The sequence below is a fragment of the Hyperoodon ampullatus genome (genome assembly GCF_949752795.1).
Source record: "Hyperoodon ampullatus genome assembly, chromosome: 2".
Taxonomy (NCBI): domain Eukaryota; kingdom Metazoa; phylum Chordata; class Mammalia; order Artiodactyla; family Ziphiidae; genus Hyperoodon; species Hyperoodon ampullatus.
In genome coordinates this window covers 15615104-15641120 of record NC_136915.1, presented here as the reverse complement: position 1 = coordinate 15641120, position 26017 = coordinate 15615104, and the positions used below count along the sequence as shown (strand labels likewise).

At 45.7% G+C, this 26017-nt stretch overlaps 1 protein-coding gene across 1 annotated transcript in view; it reads left to right on the top strand.

Moving 5' to 3' along the window:
• Window positions 1-26017, top strand: part of UBR4 (ubiquitin protein ligase E3 component n-recognin 4) — a gene marked incomplete at its 5' end in the record, with an annotated part of 128561 nt that overhangs the window by 33059 nt on the left and 69485 nt on the right. Inside the window, 28 exons of the mRNA XM_079726660.1 lie at window positions 82-311; window positions 1644-1765; window positions 2764-2861; window positions 4098-4255; window positions 5249-5458; window positions 6317-6418; window positions 6736-6836; window positions 7086-7284; window positions 7658-7846; window positions 8265-8328; window positions 9854-10045; window positions 10817-10887; window positions 10978-11125; window positions 11554-11781; window positions 12448-12618; window positions 14281-14463; window positions 15573-15731; window positions 16075-16227; window positions 16689-16916; window positions 17215-17372; window positions 18308-18479; window positions 18726-18927; window positions 19743-19906; window positions 20349-20565; window positions 21410-21626; window positions 23550-23613; window positions 24274-24408; window positions 25396-25570. Of these exons, the coding sequence (XP_079582786.1) occupies window positions 82-311; window positions 1644-1765; window positions 2764-2861; window positions 4098-4255; window positions 5249-5458; window positions 6317-6418; window positions 6736-6836; window positions 7086-7284; window positions 7658-7846; window positions 8265-8328; window positions 9854-10045; window positions 10817-10887; window positions 10978-11125; window positions 11554-11781; window positions 12448-12618; window positions 14281-14463; window positions 15573-15731; window positions 16075-16227; window positions 16689-16916; window positions 17215-17372; window positions 18308-18479; window positions 18726-18927; window positions 19743-19906; window positions 20349-20565; window positions 21410-21626; window positions 23550-23613; window positions 24274-24408; window positions 25396-25570 (4510 nt within the window). The remainder of the gene's footprint in view (window positions 1-81; window positions 312-1643; window positions 1766-2763; window positions 2862-4097; window positions 4256-5248; window positions 5459-6316; window positions 6419-6735; window positions 6837-7085; window positions 7285-7657; window positions 7847-8264; window positions 8329-9853; window positions 10046-10816; window positions 10888-10977; window positions 11126-11553; window positions 11782-12447; window positions 12619-14280; window positions 14464-15572; window positions 15732-16074; window positions 16228-16688; window positions 16917-17214; window positions 17373-18307; window positions 18480-18725; window positions 18928-19742; window positions 19907-20348; window positions 20566-21409; window positions 21627-23549; window positions 23614-24273; window positions 24409-25395; window positions 25571-26017) is intronic.

Sequence of the window (26017 nt, the reverse complement as noted above, 5' to 3'; positions counted from 1 at the left end):
TAATGATAGAACTTGGCTTATGTCACAGTTTTTTTTTTTTTTTTTTGCTACAACTAATTAATATCTTGTGTATTTTTAAAGATCTCATCCTTCTGTAGCATCGACTGTACCACCATCTTGCAGCTCCACGAAGTTCCCAGTCTGCAGTCCATCTACACCCTCGACGCTGCTATCTCGAAGGTCCAGGTCTCTCTGGATGAACATTTTTCTAAGATGGCTGCCGAGACCGATCCTCATAAGTCATCTGAGATCACCAAGAACCTGCTTCCAGCCACACTGCAGCTCATTGACACCTACGCGTCATTCACTAGGTGTGATGGGCTGCCTGCCCAGAGATGTCGGAGATGGGGGAATGTAGATGCTTGGGTGGTTTACTTTCATCTTTAAATACTTTCTAGCATTTTTCTTGTAGGGTACAAAGAAAGATAATGTAATTTTTCCAAACACTGTCATTTCTGTTATTTACTAAGATGAAGCTCTTTAAATTTCATGGTATGTAGGTAGAGAAAAAATTTTCTTAATGAGTTAGAGAGTATTTTTAAAAAATATTTATTTATTTATTTGGTTGCACCGGGTCTTAGTTGTGGCAGGCGGGCTCCTTAGTTGTGGCATGCGAACTCTTAGTTGCATCATGCATGTGGGGTCTAGTTCCCTGACCAGGATCGAACCCGGGCCCCCTGCATTGGGAGCACAGAGTCTTTAACTACTGTGCCACCAGGGAAGTCCCCTAGAGAGTATTTTGAAACCCAGCCCTTTCTATAATAAAGATTGCAAATTACACACCCTGTAGACTTGCTTTGTTTATTCTGCATGATGTTTAAATATTTTAGAATTCATTTATAAAAATTGGGAATTTATTCACAAGTCAACATTTCTGGCTTTTCTTCCTGTAGAAGAACTGGCAAAATTGGGCCTGTCTTCCCACATGACAGTAACAAACTGCAGCTAAGGACTGGCTGCTTCTCGTTAGCCATTCTCACTGGGACCCTTTAAGCTCATTTACTTTATCTGGTCCCTGTAGGATTTCACTGTTCAGTTCCTGTTTTATGGGGCGTTGATGGTGAACGGGACTTAGATCGTTGTAAAACTTAACTAATGTCTTAGTGTGAATGCTTTGCAGTAGACAGAGGACTATTGCTTGAGGCAAAATTTTTGAATGAATATGAGCAATAAACTTATGAATGACAAGTGTGAGTGTTTGCTACATGTCAAGTACTTTTCTAGGTGTTGGGGGTACAGTGGTAGCAAAGCTGACCGAGTCACCACCCTTTGAGAGTGTCTAGGCTCTAATCTGGCCCATAGGCTAAGACTTTCTAAACTGAGCTGTTAATACATGTTCCTGGGCAAATTAGTTTAGGAAGTGCTTTTTTTAAAAAAGAAAAAAAAATAATACTTCTCAGAGCCTTTAGTATATACATTGCCAGTCTTCTGAGGCCAGGAAGAGTGTGGTAGATACGTCCTGGAATTGAGTTTTGTAAGCATTTCAGAGGATGGCATATTCTTTGGGAAACAATTACCCATTGTAATTCTTAGGAGACTCAACTGAGATAAAGGTTTTTTGATTGGTCTAGGGTTAGTTTTTCCTAACCAAAATGGCACTAGATTCCTTCAGCTTTGACATAACTGCCTATTTTTTTCTCCAGAGCCTATTTGCTGCAGAACTTTAATGAAGAGGGATCCACTGAAAAACCTTCCCAGGAGAAATTGCATGGCTTTGCTGCTGTTTTGGCTATTGGCTCTAGTAGGTGCAAGGCAAACACTCTGGGTAAGTGAATGTGCTTTTGAATAAGACTGTTAACACTAGTATGACTAGTAGTGCTATTTCTCTCCCTTTCTACCTGTCTACTGCATTCATCACTTATTGGAATCTTTCTGAGTGTCAAGCATTGACGTAGGTTTATCTGTTTTGGTCTTCACAATAACCTTATTAGGTAAGCTTTGTTATTATCCCCTATTACTCATTAGGAAGTTGAGGCTTAGAGAAGTTATTTGCCCGAATCCTACATCTTGCAAGTGGCAGAGCTGGGATCCAAACCAAGATAAGTTGGTTCCAAGGCATTAGGCTATTTCGCTGTTGGCAAAGACCTTTGTTCTTTTCATTTATAGAGATCAGGAAGACTAGCAAGCTACTGCTTAGTGCTTGGGAGAACTTCCTCCTTGTGTTAGGAATGATCTAATCGAAATTTAGGATGGGGAATCAAAAGGACTTGAGCAGGATTGGGGTTAAGTACAATAGTTACCCTTTAAAATGTACAGGCATTTGTGTATTCCTGAATTTCAAGCTTCAAGGACCCTTTTAATGTTCAGATATTCTTACTTTTAGAAATTTAATTCCATTACTTCTTTGAATACTGTTCTTAACGTGCATTAATGATCCCTGCCCTCAAGATTTGTGTTAAGTAGAAAAGAGATCAGAGTGTTACCTATTCATAGAAGGTCTAGATGTTTAATAGTGACTTGTAGTGACTTGCTCTCACTTTGCATCTTTTATTCAGTTGTCTTCTTTACTTGCAAGATTAGAAAGTGAATACGATGGGAAATGAAAACCTTACAATTGAGATTGTTAGCTGTTAAGCAATTAGCAAGTTCTTGGACATAGTGCTGCTACTGAAATAAATATCCATCTAAGCTGTCTTAGTAATTATTTTGACAGCCTGGGCTGTGGTGTGTTTCTCTCTGCATTTGGGCTTGGCTTTTAAAATGCTGTGTGTCGTTCTTTCTTTCTCTCTTACGATGATTCCTTGTCCTTTCTGTCTCCTCCAGGTCCAACACTGGTTCAGAATTTACCATCTTCAGTGCAGGCTGTTTGTGAATCCTGGAACAACATCAACACCAATGAGTTTCCAAACATTGGATCCTGGGTGAGCATCTGTCTGTTCCCAGGAGTAGAAATTAGGAGCACTGTTCTGTTTCTGTGTTCTCTTCTTACTCTTTAGGCTTAAACTAGCCACCAAGAGATTTTAATATGCTGCAGTAGTACTTGATATGGCTGAATCAATAACCAAGGCCTTGAATTACTCATGGTACTCATATGATCATTTTGCTAAGAATAAGAAGTCTGTTACTGGTTTATAGAATAACTGCTTTATTACAGTGGACCCTTGAACAATACAGGGTTGAACAGCATGGGTCCACTTACACATGATTTTTTTCACTAAATCTGGACTGCAGTACTGAATGATCTGTGGTTGGTTGAATCTGTGGATGTGGAACTGCACATACGGGGGGCTGACTGTAAAGCTGTGCATGGATTTTTGACTGCACAGACAGTCAGCACCCCTAACCCCTGTGGTACTTAAGGGTCAACTACTAGGAGCCTCAGTTTCTTCATCTGCTAAATACTGGGATGTAAATATTAAGGATATTAAATGTAGAGTGCCTAGCACATTATCTGTCACATGAATTCTCAGTAAATATTAACCGTTTCCTTTTCTTTTTAGGTTATGTGTCAAGAACCTGCTCCTTTTGTCATACATAATTTTATGGGGTAGCTTTTAAGTTCTCTAGGCTTTTGGAAGGCTGTTGAGTCCTCTGTTAGTTTCCTTGATCTTTCTGTGTGCTCTACTCAGATTACGTCTATTAACAGATTATTGCGTTATTACAGTTCTTTGGAAAAGCCAAGTGTTATAATCTAGTTATCCCTGCTTTGTAATGGTGACCTCTGTTTACATCACCCAGAGCTATCATGCAAGGGTAATTAAGATATTTGTAATGCGGACCCAGATGCATTGTAAAATCCAGATCTTTCTCAGTTACTAGAGGCAAACAAACATAGTTTTAATGTTAAATATAATATATTCTAATTATTTGAAAAGTGGTATTGGGTATCTTAACTATGTACTAACTAAATTTTAGCTTACCTTTAACTTTTAAATTTTAACTCGACTTTGTGCTAACTAGAATTTGTTAACCGTTTCCTTTACTCCACCCCACTTTCCTTCCCAGGAGGAATAAGAGTATATACTGAATAGAGTCACTGTCTGTGAATCTCAGTGGGGTCTTCGGTTATGTCATCATGGTTTCTTTTTTCTCACGTAAGAATTTGGTCCTGGGAGATAGATGGTCTGTCCGTTGATGTCTGCTTTGCCTCCTTTCAGCGCAATGCCTTTGCCAATGACACCATCCCTTCTGAGAGTTACATCAGTGCTGTGCAGGCCGCTCACCTGGGGACTCTTTGTGGCCAGAGTCTGCCCCTGGCTGCTTCCCTGAAGCACACCCTCCTCTCACTGGTCAGGTTGACCGGAGATCTTATAGTGTGAGTACCTTTTACGTAGCCCTAAGTGCTCTCTACTCGTGTATTCTGTCACAGCTAAGGGAAGACAATGAGAGTTTTAATAACTGCGTAATAATACTTTTTTTTGCCTGCTTCTATAGCAGAGAGAGCCTGTTGCCTTCGAGTATGAACGTTTACCTAGAATGATTTTTGGCTTAGATGTGAAGGGCAGCCGAGTACCTCCCCGCTCCTTCTGTGTAGTGTGTTCCAGAAAAGGCATGCTGGTTTTCAACCATATTGTGATTTGGAGGTCCTCTGGGTTTAAGTTTCAAGGTGACAGTGATGTATTTGAAGTCACGCTTCTCCAGATTCATTGCGGAAGTTAGATACTGCCATCGTGGAGACTAAGGGCAGGCCAGTGGAGGGACTATTTTGTTTTCCTGTACATAGGTCATGGGTGAAGTCCTATATCTCATTGCCTTAAAAGTGATCCAGGGCTTCCCTGGTGGCACAGTGGTCGAGAGTCCACCTGCCGATGCAGGGGACACGGGTTCGTGCCCCGGTCTGGGAAGATACCACATGCCGTGGAGCAGCTGGGCCCGTGAGCCATGGCCGCTGAGCCTGCATGTCCGGAGCCTGTGCTCCGCAATGGGAGAGGCCACAACAGTGAGAGGCCCATGTACCACACACACACAAAAAAAAAGTGATCCAGATTCCTGGGAATTCTTCTAGAAAGGTTGTCTGGGAGGGTTACTAGTTTAGGTTTCAGTTAATTTTCTTTTCTAAATATTATAAAAGACATCTTATAGTATTAATTTAACATCTTAATAAGTGGACTTTTCATATGGAAATGATTTTAGCTTCTGATACAGTAATGAGAAAGGAGACCATGAAGTTGCATGATGATACCTATGTAAAAAACAACTATCAAAGGAAAAAAGCCCTTCTCAGTAAACGAGTAGATTGCCCTCTCCTCCCCTTGCAGCTTTTGAGAGGAGTATATTCACGAATTTGGTTCTGTTTTCTTTGCTGAAGTTGGTCCGATGAGATGAACCCACCACAGGTCATTCGGACCCTGCTTCCCCTTCTCCTGGAGTCGAGCACTGAGAGTGTCGCCGAGATCAGTAGCAACTCTCTGGAGCGCATCCTGGGCCCTGCAGAGTCTGATGAGTTCTTGGCTCGCGTTTATGAGAAACTCATCACTGGCTGTTACAACATTCTGGCTAATCATGCAGATCCCAATAGGTGAGCCTGACTGGGGAGGAGCCTCCGGTTCCTGTGACCTCCTGCTACCATCAATGCAATGTACCAACACTAGCTTCTTCATGTTGTTAATGATTAGATTATGATTGTGCTTTTTAACAGAAAGTTCTATACTTGTGTGCATTTTGTGTTCTTGTGGACATGCATGAAAGGTTACTTGGAATCTTCTTTTGTGATTAATTCTTAGGAATAAAACATGCTGTACTAGATGTGATGAAGTGTACAAAGGAGCATGATAAAATTTCTAATATTTTTGTAACCGTGCTTCTGAGATAGGTGTCCTGTGGAATTAGGTGGTCTCATAGCATTGTTTGACCTTGATAGTGTAGGCCATGTTGATGTAGGAGAGTCTTACAGAACAGGTGAATAAGTTACAGTTTTATCCCACTGAGAACTGTACAAATAAAGGGTTCCAGGTATTGGGATTTCCTGCCTTTTTGTTGTTGAGGAATCCGGGTTTTCATCAGGGGCTGCCTTTTCTTTTTTTCTCCCTCCCCACTTCTCTTTCGTCCCCCCTCCCCCCTTCAGTCTTTCCCTCCCTTCCTTCCTCTTTCTAACACTTTGAAATAACAGCAGTGATTCTTGGAACTCTTAGCCATCGACTACACCAGTTATCTCAGATTTTAGGAATTTTTAAATTTTATTTCAGTTTAATTCCTCAAAAATTTATTGAGCACCTACTGTATGCCAGGGTTTATGCTAAGCTTTGACAAAACAAAATTGAATATTGCCCTCAAGAGGTGTAGCCGTAAACAGACTTTGGATTTTTAAAGGTCAGGATTAGGAGGACATTGAAACAGCCCTTGTTTCTGGTAGTTAATTTTTCTTTTGGATTTTCAGTGGACTGGATGAATCCATCTTAGAGGAATGTCTCCAATATTTGGAAAAGCAACTGGAAAGCAGCCAGGCTCGTAAAGCTATGGAGGACTTTTTCTCTGACAGGTGAGCTATGTTTCGTTCTCCTCAGTGAACATTTTTGAGTATCTCCTGGAAGTAGGGACCTGTCTATGTTGACTTGGGTGTTCTTTCTCAGGGAATACAAAAGCCTGCTTAGGTGTTTGTACCTCTGGGAGGACTTCGGTTAACTGCTGGCTCCTTGAGGTTATTGGTGGAGGGGGTTGATTTCATGAACACCTGGCATTGTTGACTCACAAATGACCAGTTCCCCTAGAGGGGATGAGATTGTGAAGAAATAGAAATGGATGCCTTTTATGTGAAGCTTAATGTGATTCTTCCATTTTTACCCTCCTGCCTTTCAGTGGAGAACTTGTGCAGATCATGATGGCAACAGCCAATGAGAACCTCTCTGCTAAATTCTGTAACCGAGTTTTGAAATTCTTCACCAAACTCTTCCAGCTGAGTGAGTGACAGCTTTTAGTAATCTTGTTAAGGGAGCTTTGATGTCCAGCTAATGACTGTGCCTATCTGCTGCCCAAGTATAACTATGGCATGAAAATGCTAACATGTGGAGAGAATCCCTCAGAGGTACTTCGGAAGGAAGTCGAAAACTTCCTTGGAGCCTTTCCCCCTTTCCTTGCTCACAGTCTGCGCCTTCCTTCCTTTCCCCCTGCCCTCCTTCACTGACCTTCGCCTCTCGGTCTGTCTCCAGCTGAGAAGAGCCCTAACCCGAGCCTTCTGCATCTCTGTGGTTCCCTGGCACAGCTGGCTTGCGTGGAGCCTGTGCGTCTCCAGGCCTGGCTCACCCGCATGACTGCATCGCCCCCCAAAGATTCCGATCAGCTGGATGTGATCCAGGAGAACAGGCAGCTGCTACAGTTGTTGACCACGTACATTGTTCGGGAAAACAGGTAGGGCACCTGCGTTTATTTCACATGTTCTAACGGCCCCAGAGATAAGGTGAGATCACTGCCACTGTCTTTCTTTCAGGAATCAGTCGTGAGCATTTTCAGTGATTCCATAGCTCCCTCTCAATAGACTCAAGGAATCTAGTGGCTCTCCTTGATTTTTCCCATGGAAAAACTTTTGCAGTGACTTGGCATGTCAGTTGTAACGGGGATGAATGTTTTGTGCTCTAGTAGCCCAAGTCCACAACTGGGCTTAGTGTGTATAGTCATGCTTTTAATGTTTAAATTTAAACTCCGTAATTACTCTTATAAATTTAGAAGTGTACAGTCAGATTCCTGTTGATTGCTTACCAACTTGCTATTTCTTCTCTATCAGCCAAGTCGGGGAAGGTGTGTGTGCTGTGCTGTTGGGCACCCTGATCCCCATGGCAACAGAGATGCTGGCCAACGGTGATGGGACTGGTTTCCCTGAACTCATGGTTGTGATGGCTACCCTGGCCAGTGCAGGTCAAGGTGCTGGCCATCTTCAGCTTCATAATGCTGCTGTGGACTGGCTGAGTAGATGGTAAGAGGGTGAAATTGGAGGAACGCATCTGTATGTTACAACATTGCTCTTAGAGAAAAGGGGGATAATTAATTACAGGCTATTTTCTGTAGCTCAGAGTGAGTATAAAAGAAATTTGAATCTCTACCTTTTTATTGGGGATTGAGGGAGTCGCCAGTAACTGTTCAGTTTAGATTTAATCTTCATTATTTTATTAGTAGGATTTTCTGTTCATTATTCCTGGGAGAAGTCTTGGGGAAAGTGTACCACCTGCCACTGATAGGAACAGAGCCCCCAGCTTCTGATTACCCACATAATTTTCTAAGAATGCCTTTCGTTCAGTGTCCACAAATTGATGCGAGGTATGTGAAGATGCTTCCTTTCTTTGATTCCTTAGATGATTTTGTGTCCCCCCCCCTTTTTTTTTTCTTTGGGACAGCAAGAAATACCTGTCACAGAAGAATGTGGTTGAAAAACTGAATGCCAATGTAATGCATGGAAAGGTAAGACAAGTGAGGAGTGGCAGCAGTCAGGGAGTGGTGATTCTTATCTTTGTAGCCAGGTGGAAGTCTCCTTCCTGTTGGTTTCTGTCCCTGGCTAGCCTACAGAGGATAAGGCCTATAATCTCAAAGGCCTAGAAGTGTGTAATTGCTAACTGCATGCCCTTAGGCCTCTTCTCGGTGGCAAGAAGTGATAGGAAGGAAATATTTTGGTAAACAGACATCCAACAGAGTCCTTCTTAAAACGGTGAATTCCTGCTATTTTTAGGTATTGGCATCTCTGGGAAATTGTCCCCTCCTCCTGCATTGGAACTGTGTGCTCTGAGTGTTATACGGAGTTACGGTCTACCTCCTCAGCTCCAGTCCAGATGCTAGAATTGTTTACTTTACCTGAAGGTTCAGGTCACTGTGCTGAGGAAAAGGGTGGAAACTGGCAGAAATCTTGCATTCAGGCATTTTCTCCCCCCACCCAACCCATGAACCTGACATACTGGCTAAGAGCACATAACTGGCCTCTGACCCACCACAGCACCATTCATCTCTCCCTGCTTTCTTGCTGATCTTTATCCTTTCCACACTGAACTGTTAAAGAGTGCAGAGTGAAGGACCTTAGAAATCTGAGGCTTTGATGCCAGACTTTTGGGTTTCTTTAGGCAAGCACGAACTATCTGTAGTGATTTGCTGGAAAAATTTTCCCTTGATCTCTGAAGCTATTCCTCCCCTCCTTCATTAATTAAAAACCCAGTAATTTAAACATCTTTCACTAATGGTTACAAAAATGGTAACAAAAGAAAAAAGCCAATGAGAGCTTATTCATACTTTTAACATAGCCTTATTTCTTTTTTCTTGAGGTGTAATTGACATAGAATATTAGTTTCAGATGTACAACATAATGATTTGATATTTGTTTTTATTGCAGAGTGATCACAGTAAGTCTAGTTAATATCCATCACCATACGTAGTTAACAAAATTTGTTTTTCCTTGCAATGAGGACTGTTAAGACATACTCTCTTCATAACTTTCAGATATGCATACAATAGTGTTTATTAACTCTAGTCACTATGTTTGACATTACATCCCCATGACTTATTTATTTTATAACTGGAAGTTTGTACCTTTTGACCCCCTTCACCCATTTTGCCCTCCCTCCTACCCGCTGCCTCTGGCACCACCAGTCTGTTCTTTGTATCAATCTGTTTTTTTCTTGAATGATTTTTGTCTCCATTTTAACTTTTTTTTTCTTGATTTCCATTGTACTTCATTTTATAAAAATTTTTAAAGAGTTGTCTTTGTGCTAAAGAAAAAATGAATCACACTGATTCAGTACAGTTTATTGACCAACTACATGTAGTCATAGTGCTAAGAGCTGAGGAAATAGATAATTAAAACATGTTGTTTTTCTTCTCTGCTTTTATACTATTCCTTTGATATTGAGCTTTATTGGAAAAAGCTTGAGAAAACACAGTTTACATAATAATCAAATATGGAGAACTGAAGTTTCCATGGTGTGGTGGTCTTCTCTTACAGCATGTGATAGTCCTGGAGTGCACCTGCCATATTATGTCTTACTTGGCTGATGTCACCAATGCCCTGAGCCAGAGTAATGGTCAAGGCCCAAGTCACCTCTCAGTGGATGGGGAAGAGCGGGCCATTGAAGTGGACTCAGACTGGGTGGAGGAGCTGGCAGTGGAAGAGGAAGACTCCCAGGCTGAGGATTCAGTAAGTAAAGTAACCACCACGGTCATGGCTGATTGGCACTTGCAGAGCTCACACTAACAATCCTTTGGCCCTCCCTTCTAGCCCCTGTGAGCTTCAGAACTCTTCCCAGCCCTTGCTGCTTTCTCACAGCTTACATGACTAATGCCAGACTGATTTTCCAGGCCTGCAGAGCAAGCTGTAGGGCTCTAATCTCCTAGGGGAAGGGCCGTTTAATAAGCACATGCCTTCCTCCATCTAGAGGCACTTGTCCTACACTTCCTTGGTTTTTGCATCCAAAATGGAGTTTCAAAGATGAGTTCTTCATGGGGATGGTGTGAGCTCCCTTGTAGAGAAAGCATAAGATTTATTTTTTCTTAGCCACAAAACCTTAAGGTCTCACCTGAAATTGCAGCATATTTATAGCCTGCAAGCTATCTTCAATTGGAGTAGGTTTCTACTGGTCATTTATGAGTCAGTGGTTTACTCTCCGTAGGGTGTGTTTTGTTTTGTTTTGTATTGTTTTTTTGCGATACGCGGGCCTCTCACTGTCATGGCCTCTCCTGTTGCGGAGCACAGGCTCTGGACGCACAGGCTCAGCGGCCATGGCTCACGGGCCCAGCCACTCCGCGGCATGTAGGATCTTCCCGGACCGGGGCACGAACCCGTGTCCCCTGCATCGGCAGGCGGACTCTCAACCACTGCGCCACCAGGGAAGCCCCCGCAGGGTGTGTTTTTATGGGTCCCTGTGTAGAAGGATGTATTTCTGATTAAAACTATTTATTATCTTTGAAGGATGAAGATTCTCTTTGCAATAAATTGTGCACTTTTACCATCACTCAGAAAGAATTCATGAACCAGCATTGGTAAGAGTAGTTTTTCGTTTCAGGTGAGGGTTTGCTGGGCCTTGATTGTTGGGACTTCTGGGCTCATTGGCTGGTTCTCATTCTTCGTAGGTACCACTGTCACACCTGCAAAATGGTTGATGGGGTGGGTGTGTGCACAGTATGTGCCAAGGTGTGCCACAAGGATCATGAGATTTCCTATGCCAAGTATGGATCCTTCTTCTGTGACTGTGGAGCCAAGGAAGATGGCAGCTGTCTGGTGAGAGATTGGAGCATTCTCTCGGCTATAAAGGGTGACTTGTTGGTGACACAAATGCTTAAGCCAGACTGGGCAATTCCCATGTCACCTTCATGGTGGCCTGGGTCAAGGACTAAGTTCTGGTTGTCATTGATTAGCTATATAGTCATGGCCTACGCACTTCACTTAGAATATTAGAACTTGCAGTGTCCTTAGAGATCTTGCAGTTTTTTCAAAGACCCCCTCCACAATTTCAAGACCTATTGCTCTAAGTGGGTAAAGTACCAGACATTAGGTGAATACAGTGAAGATCAGAATTCAGGCTTTTGGATAATCTTTAAATGGTTAGCCAGTGTCTCCTTTGGGTCAGATTTTCCTTCAGCATCTTAGGCAGTATTTCATCTATGCTTGTGGCAAGACTTGGGGCCTCTGACGTTTTCTGTCCCCAGGCTCTAGTGAAGCGAACTCCCAGCAGCGGCATGAGCTCCACCATGAAGGAGTCAGCATTTCAGAGTGAACCCAGAGTTTCAGAGAGTCTCGTGCGCCACACCAGCACCTCCCCGGCTGACAAGGCCAAAGTCACCATCAGTGACGGAAAGGTTGCTGATGAAGAGAAGCCCAAGAAGAGCAGCCTGTGCCGCACAGTGGAGGGCTGCCGGGAGGAGCTGCAGAACCAGGTGGGCTCCGGCGGCGTCCAGCACGGGGGCCAGAGCACGGAGCCTGGCCAGCTGGGCCACGAGCGATCAGTGCACCAGGCTCTCCTTACGACCCCACTAGTGGGCATGGGGTTGTTTTCTCCTCTCTCTAAATTTGCTGATTTCCACAGTGGAATATGAATAGTGTGTGTTGTTAGTCACTACTCATAAGGAAGAATTTATGACTGAGGAGTGTTTGGGAAGTTTGTGGGAGGGTAAATTTTAGTTGTGTAACACTCTAGAGCACACTTTCTTGGTCAGGCTTCCTCTTCTGAAGCACAGAATACAGAAGATGATTTGAGCGATTATTTTCTCAGTTTTCCTAAGGATGGTACATAACTAGAGGCATTCTAGATGCATTGGGGAGAAGTTAGCTAATTACACATGGTGGGTGCGTTCAAGCAGTAGGATATCGACATGGGATCCCTGGTTTAGGAAGATTGCTCTAGGTTAGTAGCACAATAGCGAATTGACTGGAATCAAATCCAGTGTTATTGGAGAGAGTGAGATGAGGGCTAGAATATCAAACTGAAGTGAGGAAAGTGGGTTCTGGATTCTGTAGGTAGTTACTAGCAAGATTGTGGTGATGAGTATGACCCATTATTTTTCTCTTTTTCTTTTTCACTTGTGTATTTGGATTTTTCTCAGGCCAATTTCTCCTTCGCTCCTCTCGTGTTAGACATGCTCAATTTCCTCATGGATGCCATTCAGACCAACTTTCAGCAGGCTTCAGCTGTGGGGAGCAGCAGCCGGGCCCAGCAGGCCCTCCGGGAGCTGCACACAGTGGACAAGGTGGTTGAGATGACAGACCAGCTGATGGTGAGTGTGTCCGGGTCTGGGAGTTACGTGGTGCAGGTGGGAACCAGCACGTTGACTGAGATGCCAAAGTGTGCTAGATACTCTGAGGAGTATCCTTAGAACAGTCAACCCCTGGCCATTCAGAACTTAGAATTTAAGATACCGTGACATCCAGTGTGAAAATCAGCATGTGAGGTGTGTCTTCCAGAGAAGGGAATCCAGAGGTCATTCGGACAAACCCAGTGAGTAAGTCTCCTTTTTAGTTCACATAAATATGTGAACCCCTGGATGTGAGGAACGACATTTGGGGGAAATTACAATAGTTAGAAATTTCTTCTGTATGTAAAATAGAAGACCTCCTTATTGTATCTTCTCCCCTAAGGTTCACCTTGTTTACAAAAATAATGCTTGTCCTCTTTGGCTTATAGCCAAAGATTACCTTTAGGTTATCTTCCTTTAATTCCTCCTATGACTTGGGTTGTAAGTTGTAAGTCATTATCCACTTTACACCTGCTGCTTAGCACTGACTGAAGGACCCCTGGCGTGGTCTGCCTGGAGTCTCCAGCAGCTGTGTAAAGTAGTAGAAAGTAAAGTGTCGGCATTTCTGGAAGGGAAGTGTGAAAATGAGTGAGGTACACAAATAGATCTCACAAGGTGACTGCTTTTAAGGGAACCATAATCACTTGGTAATACACACACATATATTCTGGTATTTTATTAAAAATCAGGGGCTTCCCTGGTGGCGCAGTGGTTGAGAGTCCGCCTGCCGATGCAGGGGACACGGGTTCGTGCCCCGGTCTGGGAAGATCCCACATGCCACGGAGCGGCTGGGCCCGTGAGCCATGGCTGCTGAGCCTGCGCGTCCGGAGCCTGTGCTTCGCAACGGGAGAGGCCACAACAATGAGAGGCCCACATACCGCAAAAAAAAAAAAAAAAATCAGTTACAGTTGGGAATTCCCTGGTGGCCCAGTGGTTAGGACTTGGCGCTTTCACTACTGTGGCCTGGGTTCAACCCCTGGGCAGGGAACTAAGATCCTGCAAGCCATGTGGCGCAGCCAAAAAAAAAAAGGCATTTTAACATTTTTAAAAAGTGGATACTTTGTATTAACTTAGCTTTATGCAACATTCACTGCATTGTTCTTATTGGACTGACAATAATTTTGATGAATTTACCTAGCTGTCTATGGATTAGAGATTGGAATCCATTGCTTTAATTAATTAATTAATTACTTAATTTTTGGCTGCGTTGTGTCATCGTTGCTGTGCTCGGGCTTTCTCTAGTTGCGGCGAGCGGGGCTACTCTTCATTGCGGTGCGCGGGCTTCTCATCACAGTGGCTTCTCTTGTTGCAGAGCTTGGGCTCTAGGCGCATGGGCTTCAGTGGTTGTGGCGTGCGGGCTTCAGTAGTTGCGGCTCGTGGGCTCTAGAGTGCAGGCTCAGTAGTTGTGGTGCATGGGCTTAGTTGCTCCGAGGCATGTGGGATCTTTCCGGACCAGGGCTCGAACCTGTGTCCCCTGCATGGTTGGCAGATTCTTAACCACTGCGCCACCAGGGAAGCCCAGTCCCGTTGCTTTTGAATAACTAAATTGTGCAGTGTCTCAGTCACATGAATAGCATGTGTATGAATCCACTTGATCTTTTTTGCCTTATTACTGCCTTCTCTCTCTGCTTCCCTCTTTGCCAGGTTCCCACATTAGGTTCCCAGGAAGGTGCCTTTGAGAATGTTCGGATGAATTACAGTGGAGACCAGGGCCAGACTATTCGACAGCTAATCAGCGCCCATGTGCTCAGGAGGGTGGCTATGTGTGTGCTCTCCTCCCCTCATGGGCGCCGCCAGCATTTGGCTGTCAGCCATGAGAAAGGCAAGGTGGGTCCTCCAATTCCTTCCCTTTCATTTGAGGTCATGTTTGTCTTAGGTGCTGAGCAAAACAAATAGATGACTACACTCAGATTGGCCCTCAGGGAAAGAGTCTGTTGGGTTCCAGCAAAGCTTCAGGGACAGAGCTCAACAAACTTTTCTACTTGAACCCTGAGTTACTTTATTAGACTTAGGACCAGTGTGACTAGAACAGAGAGTCTAAATAGTTAATTCCCACTCTATTGTGGGAACCCCTAGGCGAAGGCAACGACTGGTGGTTTCCTAGGACACCGTGGCTCCCAGTCTTTCCCATTTTGGCCACTCTGAGGACACAAGTGGGGAGAGAAGGGTCTTCATAGGAAGGCTCAGTGATCCTTAGTTAGTTCTTTCCTGCCCTCCCAGCCCTCTAAGGGCGCAGGGAAGTTTATCGTGTTTTATAGAACCAGGAGAGGTTGGAGGAGAGTATCGTAACTTACACTTTTCTATATTCTGACTTCATTACCAGTAAAGTTGTTTTAATCACACGTTAAATGAAAAACAAACTAGAGGTTAAAATAGCTCTAAAATCCTTTCAAAAACATTCTCAGAGAAAATGAGAAGGGACAGTAGTATATAGGAATTGTTTAAATATTTTATGAACTGATTATACGAAGAGAAGGTGGTTTCTTTTGTCATCTCTAGAAGGAGGAAATGAAAGGCATTCCATTCTTTTAACCAGGGGATGTATGACTGATATTGGTCTTGGAGTTTCCTAAGAGACTTGCCCACAAAAAAAGCCTCCAAATCAGTAGCTCTAGTGAAGGAACGTTTGTTTTTTTTTTTTTTTTATTTTTTTTTTATTTTTTTGCGGTATGCGGGCCTCTCACTGTTGTGGCCTCTCCCGTTGCGGAGCACAGGCTCCGGATGCGCAGGCTCAGCGGCCATGGCTCACGGGCCCAGCCGCTCCGCGGCATGTGGGATCTTCCCAGACCGGGGCACGAACCCGTGTCCCCCGCATCGGCAGGCGGACTCGCAACCACTGCGCCACCAGGGAAGCCCTGAAGGAACGTTTTTTTTATTGCTCTGTGTTCTCTGAGAGGATGTGGGTTAAGAATAAATTGGTAATTATTCCTTTGCAGATCACTGTCCTGCAGCTCTCAGCTCTCCTGAAGCAAGCAGATTCCAGCAAAAGGAAGCTGACTCTGACCCGCCTGGCTTCTGCCCCAGTCCCCTTTACTGTGCTCAGCCTCACGGGGAATCCGTGCAAGGAGGACTACCTTGCTGTTTGTGGGCTGAAGGTAACAATCCTGATCCAGGTTTGGTTCTGTTAATATGGACCCCAGTCACCTTCTCTCCCCTGTTTTCAGCACCACTTTCTCTTATTCATTGTTGAGATCAGAACTTAAAAGCCATTGGGAACACAAAAGAAATCTCTGAATTTCTTCCAGATCTTCCAGATTTCTTTTGTATTGGAAATAATCTTTGTGTGTTCTTGACACTTAAAACATGTTACTAGACAGTCTGAGTACTGTCTGGAGGCAGGGAATATTAGGGAAGAAAAGGCAGCGTTAGAACTCTGAAGTTACTTAGGCTACTTTCCAAATCAGTTTTTAACCATTCTCTTCCTTCAACCATGTCCAGGACTGCCATGTGCTGACCTTCAGTAGCTCAGGCTCTGTGTCGGATCATTTGGTTTTGCACCCCCAGTTGGCAACAGGGAACTTCATCATCAAAGCCGTGTGGTTACCTGGTTCACAGACTGAGCTAGCGATCGTCACTGCAGATTTTGTCAAGGTATAGTTACAGCCCTTTGATGATCTCATCCTAGAATGGTTTTGCTTTTAAATCCAAAATGCCTGATCTCCATTATATGTGCTAGCGTCCCTTAGAATTTAAAAATGAAAAATCCTAACATTTTGTTGCCTTTTGTTATGTTGTTGAGCAGGAGCTATCTGTGTGCAGGTAGCAGAAAATTGATTCTGGTTCAACACCCCCTGTGTCCAGTTCACAGCTGTTAATTACTGTACTTGGTATAGAATTTGTTGATGTGTATCTCTCCTCTGCTCATTCCTGAGAGGCAGTGAAAAGATACTTTATCATCTTGTGCTCATTGACTAGCACTTATAGGTGCTTGCTGAGTGGAGATTGAGTGCTCATTCCTCACTGATTGCAGCTCTGTGGGTTCAGCAGGATAGTTTGGGCATGGGACTGAAATGGATCTCCCTTATTTGATCTTTCTTCCTTCCATTCTGCAGATTTATGACCTGTCCGTTGATGCCTTGAGTCCAACCTTCTACTTTCTCCTGCCCAGCTCAAAGATAAGAGATGTTACCTTCCTCTTCAATGAAGAGGGAAAGAACATCATTGTTATAATGTCTTCGGCTGGGTACATCTATACCCAGCTCATGGAAGAGGCCAGCAGTGCCCAGCAGGGACCCTTCTATGTTACTAATGTGCTGGAAATAAACCACGAGGACCTGAAGGTTAGAGCACATGGCACTGTTCCCTTCTATGCCAGGTTTAATTAGCCTAGCACGGCTTCTGTTGTTCGTTTCTCTTTTTTCTTCTAACTTTTATCTAATAGCAAAAACTTTAGTCCTTTAGGACTAAACTTGAAGTTCCTTTATTCTCTTGGTATTTTTAAGGTTTCCTGCGGGGATCTCATACTTCAAGAATGAGACCCCATAATCATGGTGTAAAATGAATGACCAGCCAGAGCAGAAGCTGGTGCCCCAGGCAGCATGAGAAGTTAATGCGGATGTTGTGTCTCTGTTGTGACAGGACAGTAACAGCCAGGTGGCAGGTGGCGGTGTGTCTGTCTACTACTCGCACGTGTTGCAGATGCTGTTCTTCAGCTACTGTCAGGGCAGGTCGTTTGCAGCCACCATCAGTAGGACGACGCTGGAGGTGTTGCAGCTCTTCTCCATCAACATCAAGAGGTGGGGATGAGCACTTAAAGGTGCACTTCCGCAGCTCCCACATGCAGCAGGAGAGCTCCGCCCCTCACAAGGGCTCGCCCTTCCCTGCTTGGTGTCTTTAAATCAAGCGGTGTCCAGTGTTGGTAGGTTGGGCGGCCTGCATGGTTTGTCTCCCACCGTGGAGACCCCAAGCTGTAACAGGTAGTTTGGGGAGCCACTGTCACTCAGAAGGAAAAGCTAGGGTCAGGGTAGCAAATGTGATTTTAATTTGATTACTGAGTTTTGAGAAGAGAATGTAAGTTTCTCCTAGACGCTAGTGCTGCTAAGATGCCCTTTAAGTTTCCCTCCTGGGGGGTTGATCAGTAAATAGAACATGGTGTCAGCAGATGGGGCGAGCTTGGAGCTTGGGGAGGTGGAGGCTGCCATCAGACTTCTAGGTGATGGGTGTGTGAGGTAGTGAGTGTTTTATTTAAGGAGGAGGCAGCAAAGTTTTAGGGTCTCTTCCCCTCTTTCTTATCTGCCACTGAAAAGCACTTTCTCTCTGGCCTGTATTTTGTGAATTACCCGGTTTGAGATGAAATAAAATGGATACCATTCATACGTAGCTTGATGTGCTTGGAAATTCTTAAGAGGACAACGGGTCATCAGCCTTTGGCAGCTCCGTGGCCCTATGCAGTTGACAGCCTTACGCACATAGGGCCACCTCTTCCCTCAGACAGTGGAACCCAGCAGCTGGCTGAGATCCTAAACCAGGACTCCTGCTGGGGGCGCACATTGGGGTGTATGAGAGTATTTATGTGGCTCGGAATAAGACTGAGACTCGTGGGTAATTTGAGTCCTTGGGTAGGTATATTGCTCTGAGAGTCCAGTGGTTCGTGAGGATGGCCTTTAGGTCAAGAAAAGAACTGTTAGATGGTGATTGACACCCTAACTGTGGCCACTTTTGTCGTCTGTAGTTCCAATGGTGGCAGTAAGACGTCTCCTGCCCTTTGCCAGTGGTCTGAGGTGATGAACCACCCTGGCTTGGTGTGTTGTGTCCAGCAAACTACAGGAGTGCCCCTGGTAGTGATGGTGAAACCAGACACTTTCCTCATCCAGGAGATTAAGACTCTTCCTGCCAAAGCAAAGGTCAGTGCCCCGTTCTCCCATCACTTGAATAGACTGTGAACCTGCTCTCTTTTTATATTTGTATGTCATGTCACTTTGCCAGCTCTTTCAATGGAGGCCTATAGAAGAATTTTCTCCTAGACGCCTTTTCTTTGGCAGCCTCAGCACCCCCTCAGTTGACCATGAATCCAGTTGCTTCTCTGCCTCTTTCTGTAGGTTCTGATCTATAGGTGTGGGAACTACCACTCCTCTGTCCCCTCCTCCTAGATCCAGGACATGGTCGCCATCAGGCACACAGCCTGCAATGAGCAGCAGCGGACAACGATGATCTTGCTGTGTGAGGATGGCAGCCTGCGCATCTACATGGCCAACGTGGAGAACACCTCCTACTGGCTTCAGCCCTCCCTGCAGCCCAGCAGTGTCATCAGCATAATGAAGCCCGTTCGAAAGCGCAAAACAGCTACCATCAGTAAGGCCCCTCCTTAGAAGACTGGTAGGGGTCGGGGACTTAGAGTAGACCGTTGTAGATAGCCATGAAGAAACAGGGACTGTCCTGCTAGCTAGTTTCTCAGAAGCAGAGTCAAGGTTCCTGAGGCCACTCAACGTTCTGTGCACGGCAAGCACCTGTTGGCTGTCCACGTCAGGCAGCAGTTCCTAGGTGCCCAGGAAAGAATTCTCTCTTGGACCTGGTTTGAGATGGTTTTCTCTGGGTTTAAAAAAAGTGGCTTCCCTGATGTGGTGTGCAGGATGGAACTGATTGAGGAGTAGATCCTTTGGCTGGTTCATTCTCGCCGACTGGTGTAGAAGCCATCATAGGTGTCTGAGCTGGAAGTCTTTGCTCCTGAGTGATGGAGGAGGACTCTTCAGGGAGTGAAAGCTTGAGTTTAGGAGTGAGTGACTCGGGCTGAGCAAAGATCTTTACAGGATTCACCCCACTATCTGGAATTCGTTCTAGAGTCTATGTTTGAGATAATCATGCAGCTCATCCTCCTATAAAGAAATAGTTTCCTTTGTTTATTTTCAATAAACCAGCTCTGAGAGAGCTTGTTGTTATTAAGTGTACCCAATACTGACATCAGATTTCTTCGCCCCGCTAGGTTGTGTTGTGGCTGGGGATGATGACTGTTGGACAGCTGACCACGTGTAGGCGTCATACTGATGCAAACCTTATAATGCCGAGTTGGCCTAGAAAGATTAGGGAGCGTACGCGTGAGCTTAGGAGCACAGAGGTGGTAGCGATCGCACTGATGTTGCTCCGTGGCAATCTGATGCTCTTCTCCACAGCAACTCGCACGTCTAGCCAAGTGACCTTCCCCATTGACTTCTTTGAACACAACCAGCAGCTGACAGATGTGGAGTTTGGTGGTAATGACCTCCTGCAGGTCTACAACGCACAACAGATAAAGCACCGGCTGAATTCCACTGGCATGTATGTGGCCAACACCAAGGTGAGGACTGACTGCACCGTGCTGGGTTCATTCGCTGGGTAGAAGGACTCGAGGACACATTTAGAAGGTTTGAGGACACACCTACTCTTAGAATGCAAGACTCACAGTCATTAACCCTTGATTCTAGTTTCATGGTCCCTAGAATGAATGAATATTCTCACTTCCATGCCAAAGGGCTCCTATTCCCATGTTTTCAGTAGGGTTACTGTGCACAGGACAGCAGGAGGTGGTTAATGCTGGGGAGAAAGAAGCCTGAAACTGAAGAGTCTACCCCCTGCCTCTGTTTTCCCATCCTCGGAGGAAAAGAAGTCAGTGCTGAGGAGTTAAAAATGATAAAGGTCTTTTGTAGGATCATACGTTGTGTCACTGTCACAGGAAGGATCGAAAGTTGGCCCTTAAGAACCTGCAATAATTGTGTGATGTGTGCCTCTTCTCCCTCCAGCCTGGTGGCTTCACCATTGAGATCAGTAACAACAACAGCACTATGGTGATGACAGGCATGCGGATCCAGATTGGGACCCAGGCAATTGAACGGGCCCCATCATATATTGAGATCTTTGGCAGAACCATGCAGCTTAATCTGAGTCGCTCACGCTGGTTTGACTTCCCCTTCACCAGAGAAGAAGCCCTGCAGGCCGATAAGAAGCTGAACCTCTTCAGTGAGTCCCCAGCCCCTGGCATAGACTGTATCCTTCTCATTATGAATTCTGACTGGGTGGCCACTTCTCTGTGGCTTTCCAGTATTCTAGGAACCCTCTGCTTTACTGATAGCTCTGTGGTCCCTGCCATCATGAAACGTTGAGCTTCGTTTGAGATATAAAGGAAACAAGATTACAGGAAAGGGTTATACTCGAGAATGGGAGGGGTAAAGACTGGATAAAACTCTGCTTCAGGGCTCACTTCTGTAGGGTTGGGTAGCCTTGCTGATGGGGCTGCCTGGGTGTTTAGGCAGCAAGATTAGCATGTGAAATTGCAAGGCTTTCTTAAGGCGCAGATGCAGGCCTCAGGGCACATGTCACTGAGAGATGTTTAGCAATGCCTTTAAACCCTCAGAGTACACATCCCTGAGCCTTTCATAAGGCGGGCAACTTTCCCTACCATTTACTGGCCACCTGTCTGATACTTTTCCTTCCGGAAACAGTTGCTGTTGGTATTCATTCATGATGATGATCTGTGCTTTGAACAAAAGGAGTGTTTAGAGATCCCTGGGGGTGGAGTTGGGAGATACGGTACCCTGATAGCACCAGAGGATCCCTACACCGGTGTTTGGGGACTCTTGTTCTGAGTAGGAGACTTTTGGTTCATGGAACTGTTTCTACATGTAGTCAGCATCTATACAAGAAGAAAGTGCTACTGAAGTCTCAGGAGATAAAGTTCCTCTATGCCTGTGAAATCGATGAGGCTTGGTACTTTGTCCAAACTAGTCTGGTCTTTGCTTTGTAGGTGGTGGTGGTAACCCTTCAGAGAATGTGCTTCCTAAAAGCTTGCTCTTGCTTACTGCAGTTGGGGCCTCAGTGGATCCAGCAGGTGTCACCATGATCGATGCTGTAAAAGTCTATGGCAAGACTAAGGAGCAGTTTGGCTGGCCTGATGAGCCCCCGGAAGAATTCCCTTCTGCCTCCGTCAGCAACATCTGTCCTTCAAACCTGAGCCAGAGCAATGGCACTGGAGACAGTGACTCAGCTGCCCCTACCACCACGAGCGGAACTGTCCTGGAGAGGTACCAGCACTGGCAGGGGCTGACTTCAGTTCTCACTGGTTCTCACTCTCCCAGCAGAACCTGTGTCTTGAGAGAGTGAGCCTCTAAGTGTCCCAAGTCTGGCCTGTGAGTTTTTCAGGATTTCACTCAGTGTCTCCTTAGTGTGCCGACAAGGCCTGGAGGCGGCTCAGAGCCATCTGACTCCCAAGGCTCTGCCTGGACCCTTCTCTTAATAAGCTCAGGTACCCCTTGGAGTAGCCAGAGGCTGCTGACCAGAAGATGCTTAAGCCAGTATTATAGATTAGGATCTAGTCTTGCTGAAGATACAGGGACAAATCTTCCCTTTCATTCCGATTTCATCGTCTTCTCATCTTCCTCTGCAGCAGCTACTTCACGTGGTAATAACACTGCTGGCAAGAGGCTGTCCCAGGCATCTTGTAGCAGAGTTCAGAGCCTCCTGAGGCTCCTCCCAGTAGCCTTCTTAAGCATTGCGCTTGGCTTCTTTGCGCTAGGGAGCTGCTGGTTTGCCGTGGCAGATGCGGGATGTAAGACGTTCAGTTCTTACATTGTAAGTCGTAGGAATAGCCTGGCTTGGAATCACGGCCTCCTGCCAGCAGCCTCCCCACCCAACCCCTTTTCTCTCTCTTTCTTCCTCCCCCCACCCTATTCTTATATTGTTTGCTTAGGATGTATTTCCAGGTTTCTCTGAGCTTCACATTTTTTTCCTTTTTTTTCTTTTGCTTCTCCCCCAAGTTCTGAAACTGAGTCCCTAACCAAGCTGGACCGGTTAGTATGCCCTCTTTCTTTTCTCTGCACGAGCGAGTGTGTGTCAGAGAGCGGTGTAACCGATGGTGTGGCTTTGCGTTGATTCCGCTTCTGTGGAAAAGTCCTCCTGCTTCTTTCTGTTCTGGTCGTTGCATGGCTGCAGAGCTGTCCCGTGTCAAAGTAGAGAATGCGGAGGGTTGTACGTGCGTGCTTGGTGTCGGCCGCTTCAGACTCTTAGCTTCCCCTTCCTTACCCCATCCCTCTCTGCTCCCTCTCTACAGTGGATGAGAAACGGGGAGGGGGCGCCGGGACAGTGGAAAAGTTCTACTGTCTGAAAAGCCACCAGAGAGCTTGTTCTGTCCACCGTGGTTTTATGTCCCAGGTCTCTCTTTCCTGGCTCTTTACTGCCTTCCTCTGCCCCTTGACCTTTTTCTCTCCAGCTGCCTTCTCCACACTTTGCCCTCTCTGTCCAGAGCTTCAGCCCTCAGGATGTTGGTCTTTTCACTGTGCTGCATTAAACCCACAGGAGTGAGCCCTTGGGAGCGTGTCACTTGGTACCCTTCAGTGGTTGGGTTTCCTATCCTTCCCTTAGAGAAAATTGCCCAGTTTCCTAAAGGTGCTTTATAGTACCCTTTGAATGTTGGCAATTGGTGTGCGCCTGAAAATACAGTTTGTTCTCTTCCCCGTACTTGGGGAACTCATACGAAGTGCCTTTGTGCATTTTCTTGGAGGTGTAAGTAAAATATAACCCCAGCTCTCCCAGTATAAGAAGATGGTTTTAACCTTTCTCTTTGTGTGTCCCCTCTGCCTACTGATCTATGGGGCACCTGAGCTTCGGGTCCCATTGCATCAAGACTGTTAGGCCCTTCTCAGGGCTCCCTGCCACAGGCAGCAGGAGGAAGCACATTTATCCTCTTTGAGGGAGAAAAGCCCTGTCTTTGAGTTACGGATTATGAACATGGCCTCAGGTTGATCTCCGAGCAGGAGCCAGGTTTCTTCTGGCCAGTAACACAAGGAAACGATATGCATGGTGCCTGTGGCAGGTCTTATTTTGCTTTGATTTTGTGTTTGGCATTCATTAGCTGTCCCCAAGGTCCTCACGACTGTAGTCTGTGCAGGCTAAAGCACCAGGCAGAGAGAAGGGTTGTTGTACTCACACCAGCTTTTCTGTCTCCTTAGGCTGGTTGTGAGTTCTTTAGAAGCCCTGGAAAGCTGCTTTGCTGTTGGCCCAATCATTGAGAAGGCAAGTTACTTTTTTTTGTGTGTGTGTGGTACGCGGGCCTCTCACTGCTGTGGCCTCTCCCATTGCGGAGCACAGGCTCCGGACGCGCAGGCTCAGCGGCCAGGGCTCATGGGCCCAGCCGCTCCGCGGCATGTGGGATCTTCCTGGACTGGGGCACGAACCCGTGTCCCCTGCATCAGCAGGCGGACTCTCAACCACTGCGCCACGAGGGAAGCCCCAAGTTACTTTTTTTAAGCACATGGGAGCTTTCTGAAGAGGCAGGAAGTCAGTGGAGTCATCAGAGGCCTCGAAGCCTTGCAGCTAAAGAACATTTATAGCATAATCTTGATTTGTATAGATGATCCAGAGGAGTCTTCAGCTTAAGGCCTTATGTCCTACTTTTGGGGGACCCATAGTGAGAGTGTTTTGTAGAATAGGATGAATAATTAGTGTTCTGATTAAAGAACATTGTTCTGGGAGTCATGACCTTGGACTCTCTTTACCTGTATTGTGGGAGGATTGTAATTCCTGAAATTCTTTTGTTTTGCTCCTTGCGGTCCATGGAGCCTAACCTAGTCCTGTTGGCGGATAAGGGAGGAAGGCGTGGGGGGCAGCGTGTGGGCAGTTTATCCTGCATGGATTTGGTGGGGTTAGTGACAGTCCTGCTGTCTTCTGCATCAGGAGAGAAACAAGAATGCAGCTCAGGAGCTGGCCACTCTGCTGCTGTCCCTGCCAGCGCCTGCCAGTGTCCAGCAGCAGTCCAAGAGCCTTCTGGCCAGCCTGCACACCAGCCGCTCAGCCTATCACAGCCACAAGGTAATCAGGGGTGCCTTCTGTCAAGGCGTAAGTTGTGGTACTGACAGGGAATCAGGCAAGTTGGTTTTTTGGATGTAAAGCAGAGGCGTAGCAAAGTAAGGTGGGGAGAGGAGAGCGTTGAGATTAGACCCACACATCCTAAAGTTTCTCCTGAGAAATTAATAAATACCACTCAAAATGAGGACCAGCCAGTAATGGGCCACTGGTTTGCATTCATTTTGTTCTGTTACTCTAATAGGATCAGGAAGATTTAAGGAAGGGAGGAGAGGGATGCTCGAGTAGGGGTGGCTTCTCACTGAAAGAGTGGGGCGGGAAGTCACTCGGGTCAGGGCTGCTGGTGTTTCCACTCCTGCAGCTGTGCCACAGCCCTCAGTGAGGTGTACTTGCTTGTGATGAATTTGGTAAGTGGTTGTTGGAGAGACTGAGGGGGAAATCTGGGGAGAGCGGGTCTCACCTATAAAAGTAAGTAGCGACTGAAGGCAGTAAGTTAGGCCAGTTTCTAAAAATGGGAGAGACTGTCGACAGTTCAGATCCGTGAGGACGAAGCCGCCAGCCCGGATGCCTTGGTGCCTCCGACCCAGAGAGCTGAGAAGTGCGAGCTAACCTGCTGAACCTGTCAAGGAAAGGCGCTTTTGGAAACATAGCTTTGGTGTGAGCCTGCGAAGAAATGACTTCCATAGGGAGGAGATCTGGGATGTTGTAGCTCTGGAGAATCGGCTGGTATTTCTAGTTTTCCTATCATACTTTGGTACTGATTTCATGGCTTTTGATTTTATTTTTTTAAGCGTCTTTAACGTTTTATTATATGAAGAAGTTGATCTGTGTTGGGCTGCTTTGAAGATTTGTTCCAGGTCGTCAACGGTAATTAACCTGTTCTCTTGAGAGGAGGTAGCCATCCTGATGATCTGTCGGTTCCCCTCTCCTCTGTGCTTTAGTACCCAGGCCTTCCTTGCTTTGGGTTCATCCTCTGTGATTCTTTTGTTGTAGGATCAGGCCTTGCTGAGCAAAGCTGTGCAGTGTCTCAACACATCCAGCAAAGAAGGCAAGGATTTGGACCCTGAGGTCTTCCAGAGGCTGGTGGTCACAGCTCGCTCCATTGCCATCATGCGCCCTAACAACCTTGTCCACTTTACGGAGTCAAAGCTGCCCCAGATGGAAACAGGTGAACTTGGCCTGTATGGCCGTGGTCCTGAAATCTGCTTGCTACACCACCTTCTTTACTCTCTCATCTTCTTGTTCTCACTGGCTTCTGACTGACTTCATGCTCTGAGACAGGAATTTTACTCTCTTGTCTTTATATGTTGAAGGACTTTTGACATTAGAATTGTATCATTCTGAGTAAATACTGTTTCCAGTGCTTACCCCTTGAATTACTCTTGAGTTTATTTAGTGCTCTGGACATCAGATATAATCTGTCTCTGAATTTACTACCTCTTTAAGATCTTCAGGGTAAAGTTAAGCTTGTGCCCTGGTTGCTTTAAAGTAATAGGATCATGTCTTTTGCTTTTGTGCTGTACTTTTGCCAGTATTTTATTAATATCTGTAGCCTTTCTCAGTGCTTGATTCTATTTCCTCCTCTCTCCTCACATTGGCTGGGTACCAAACCTGC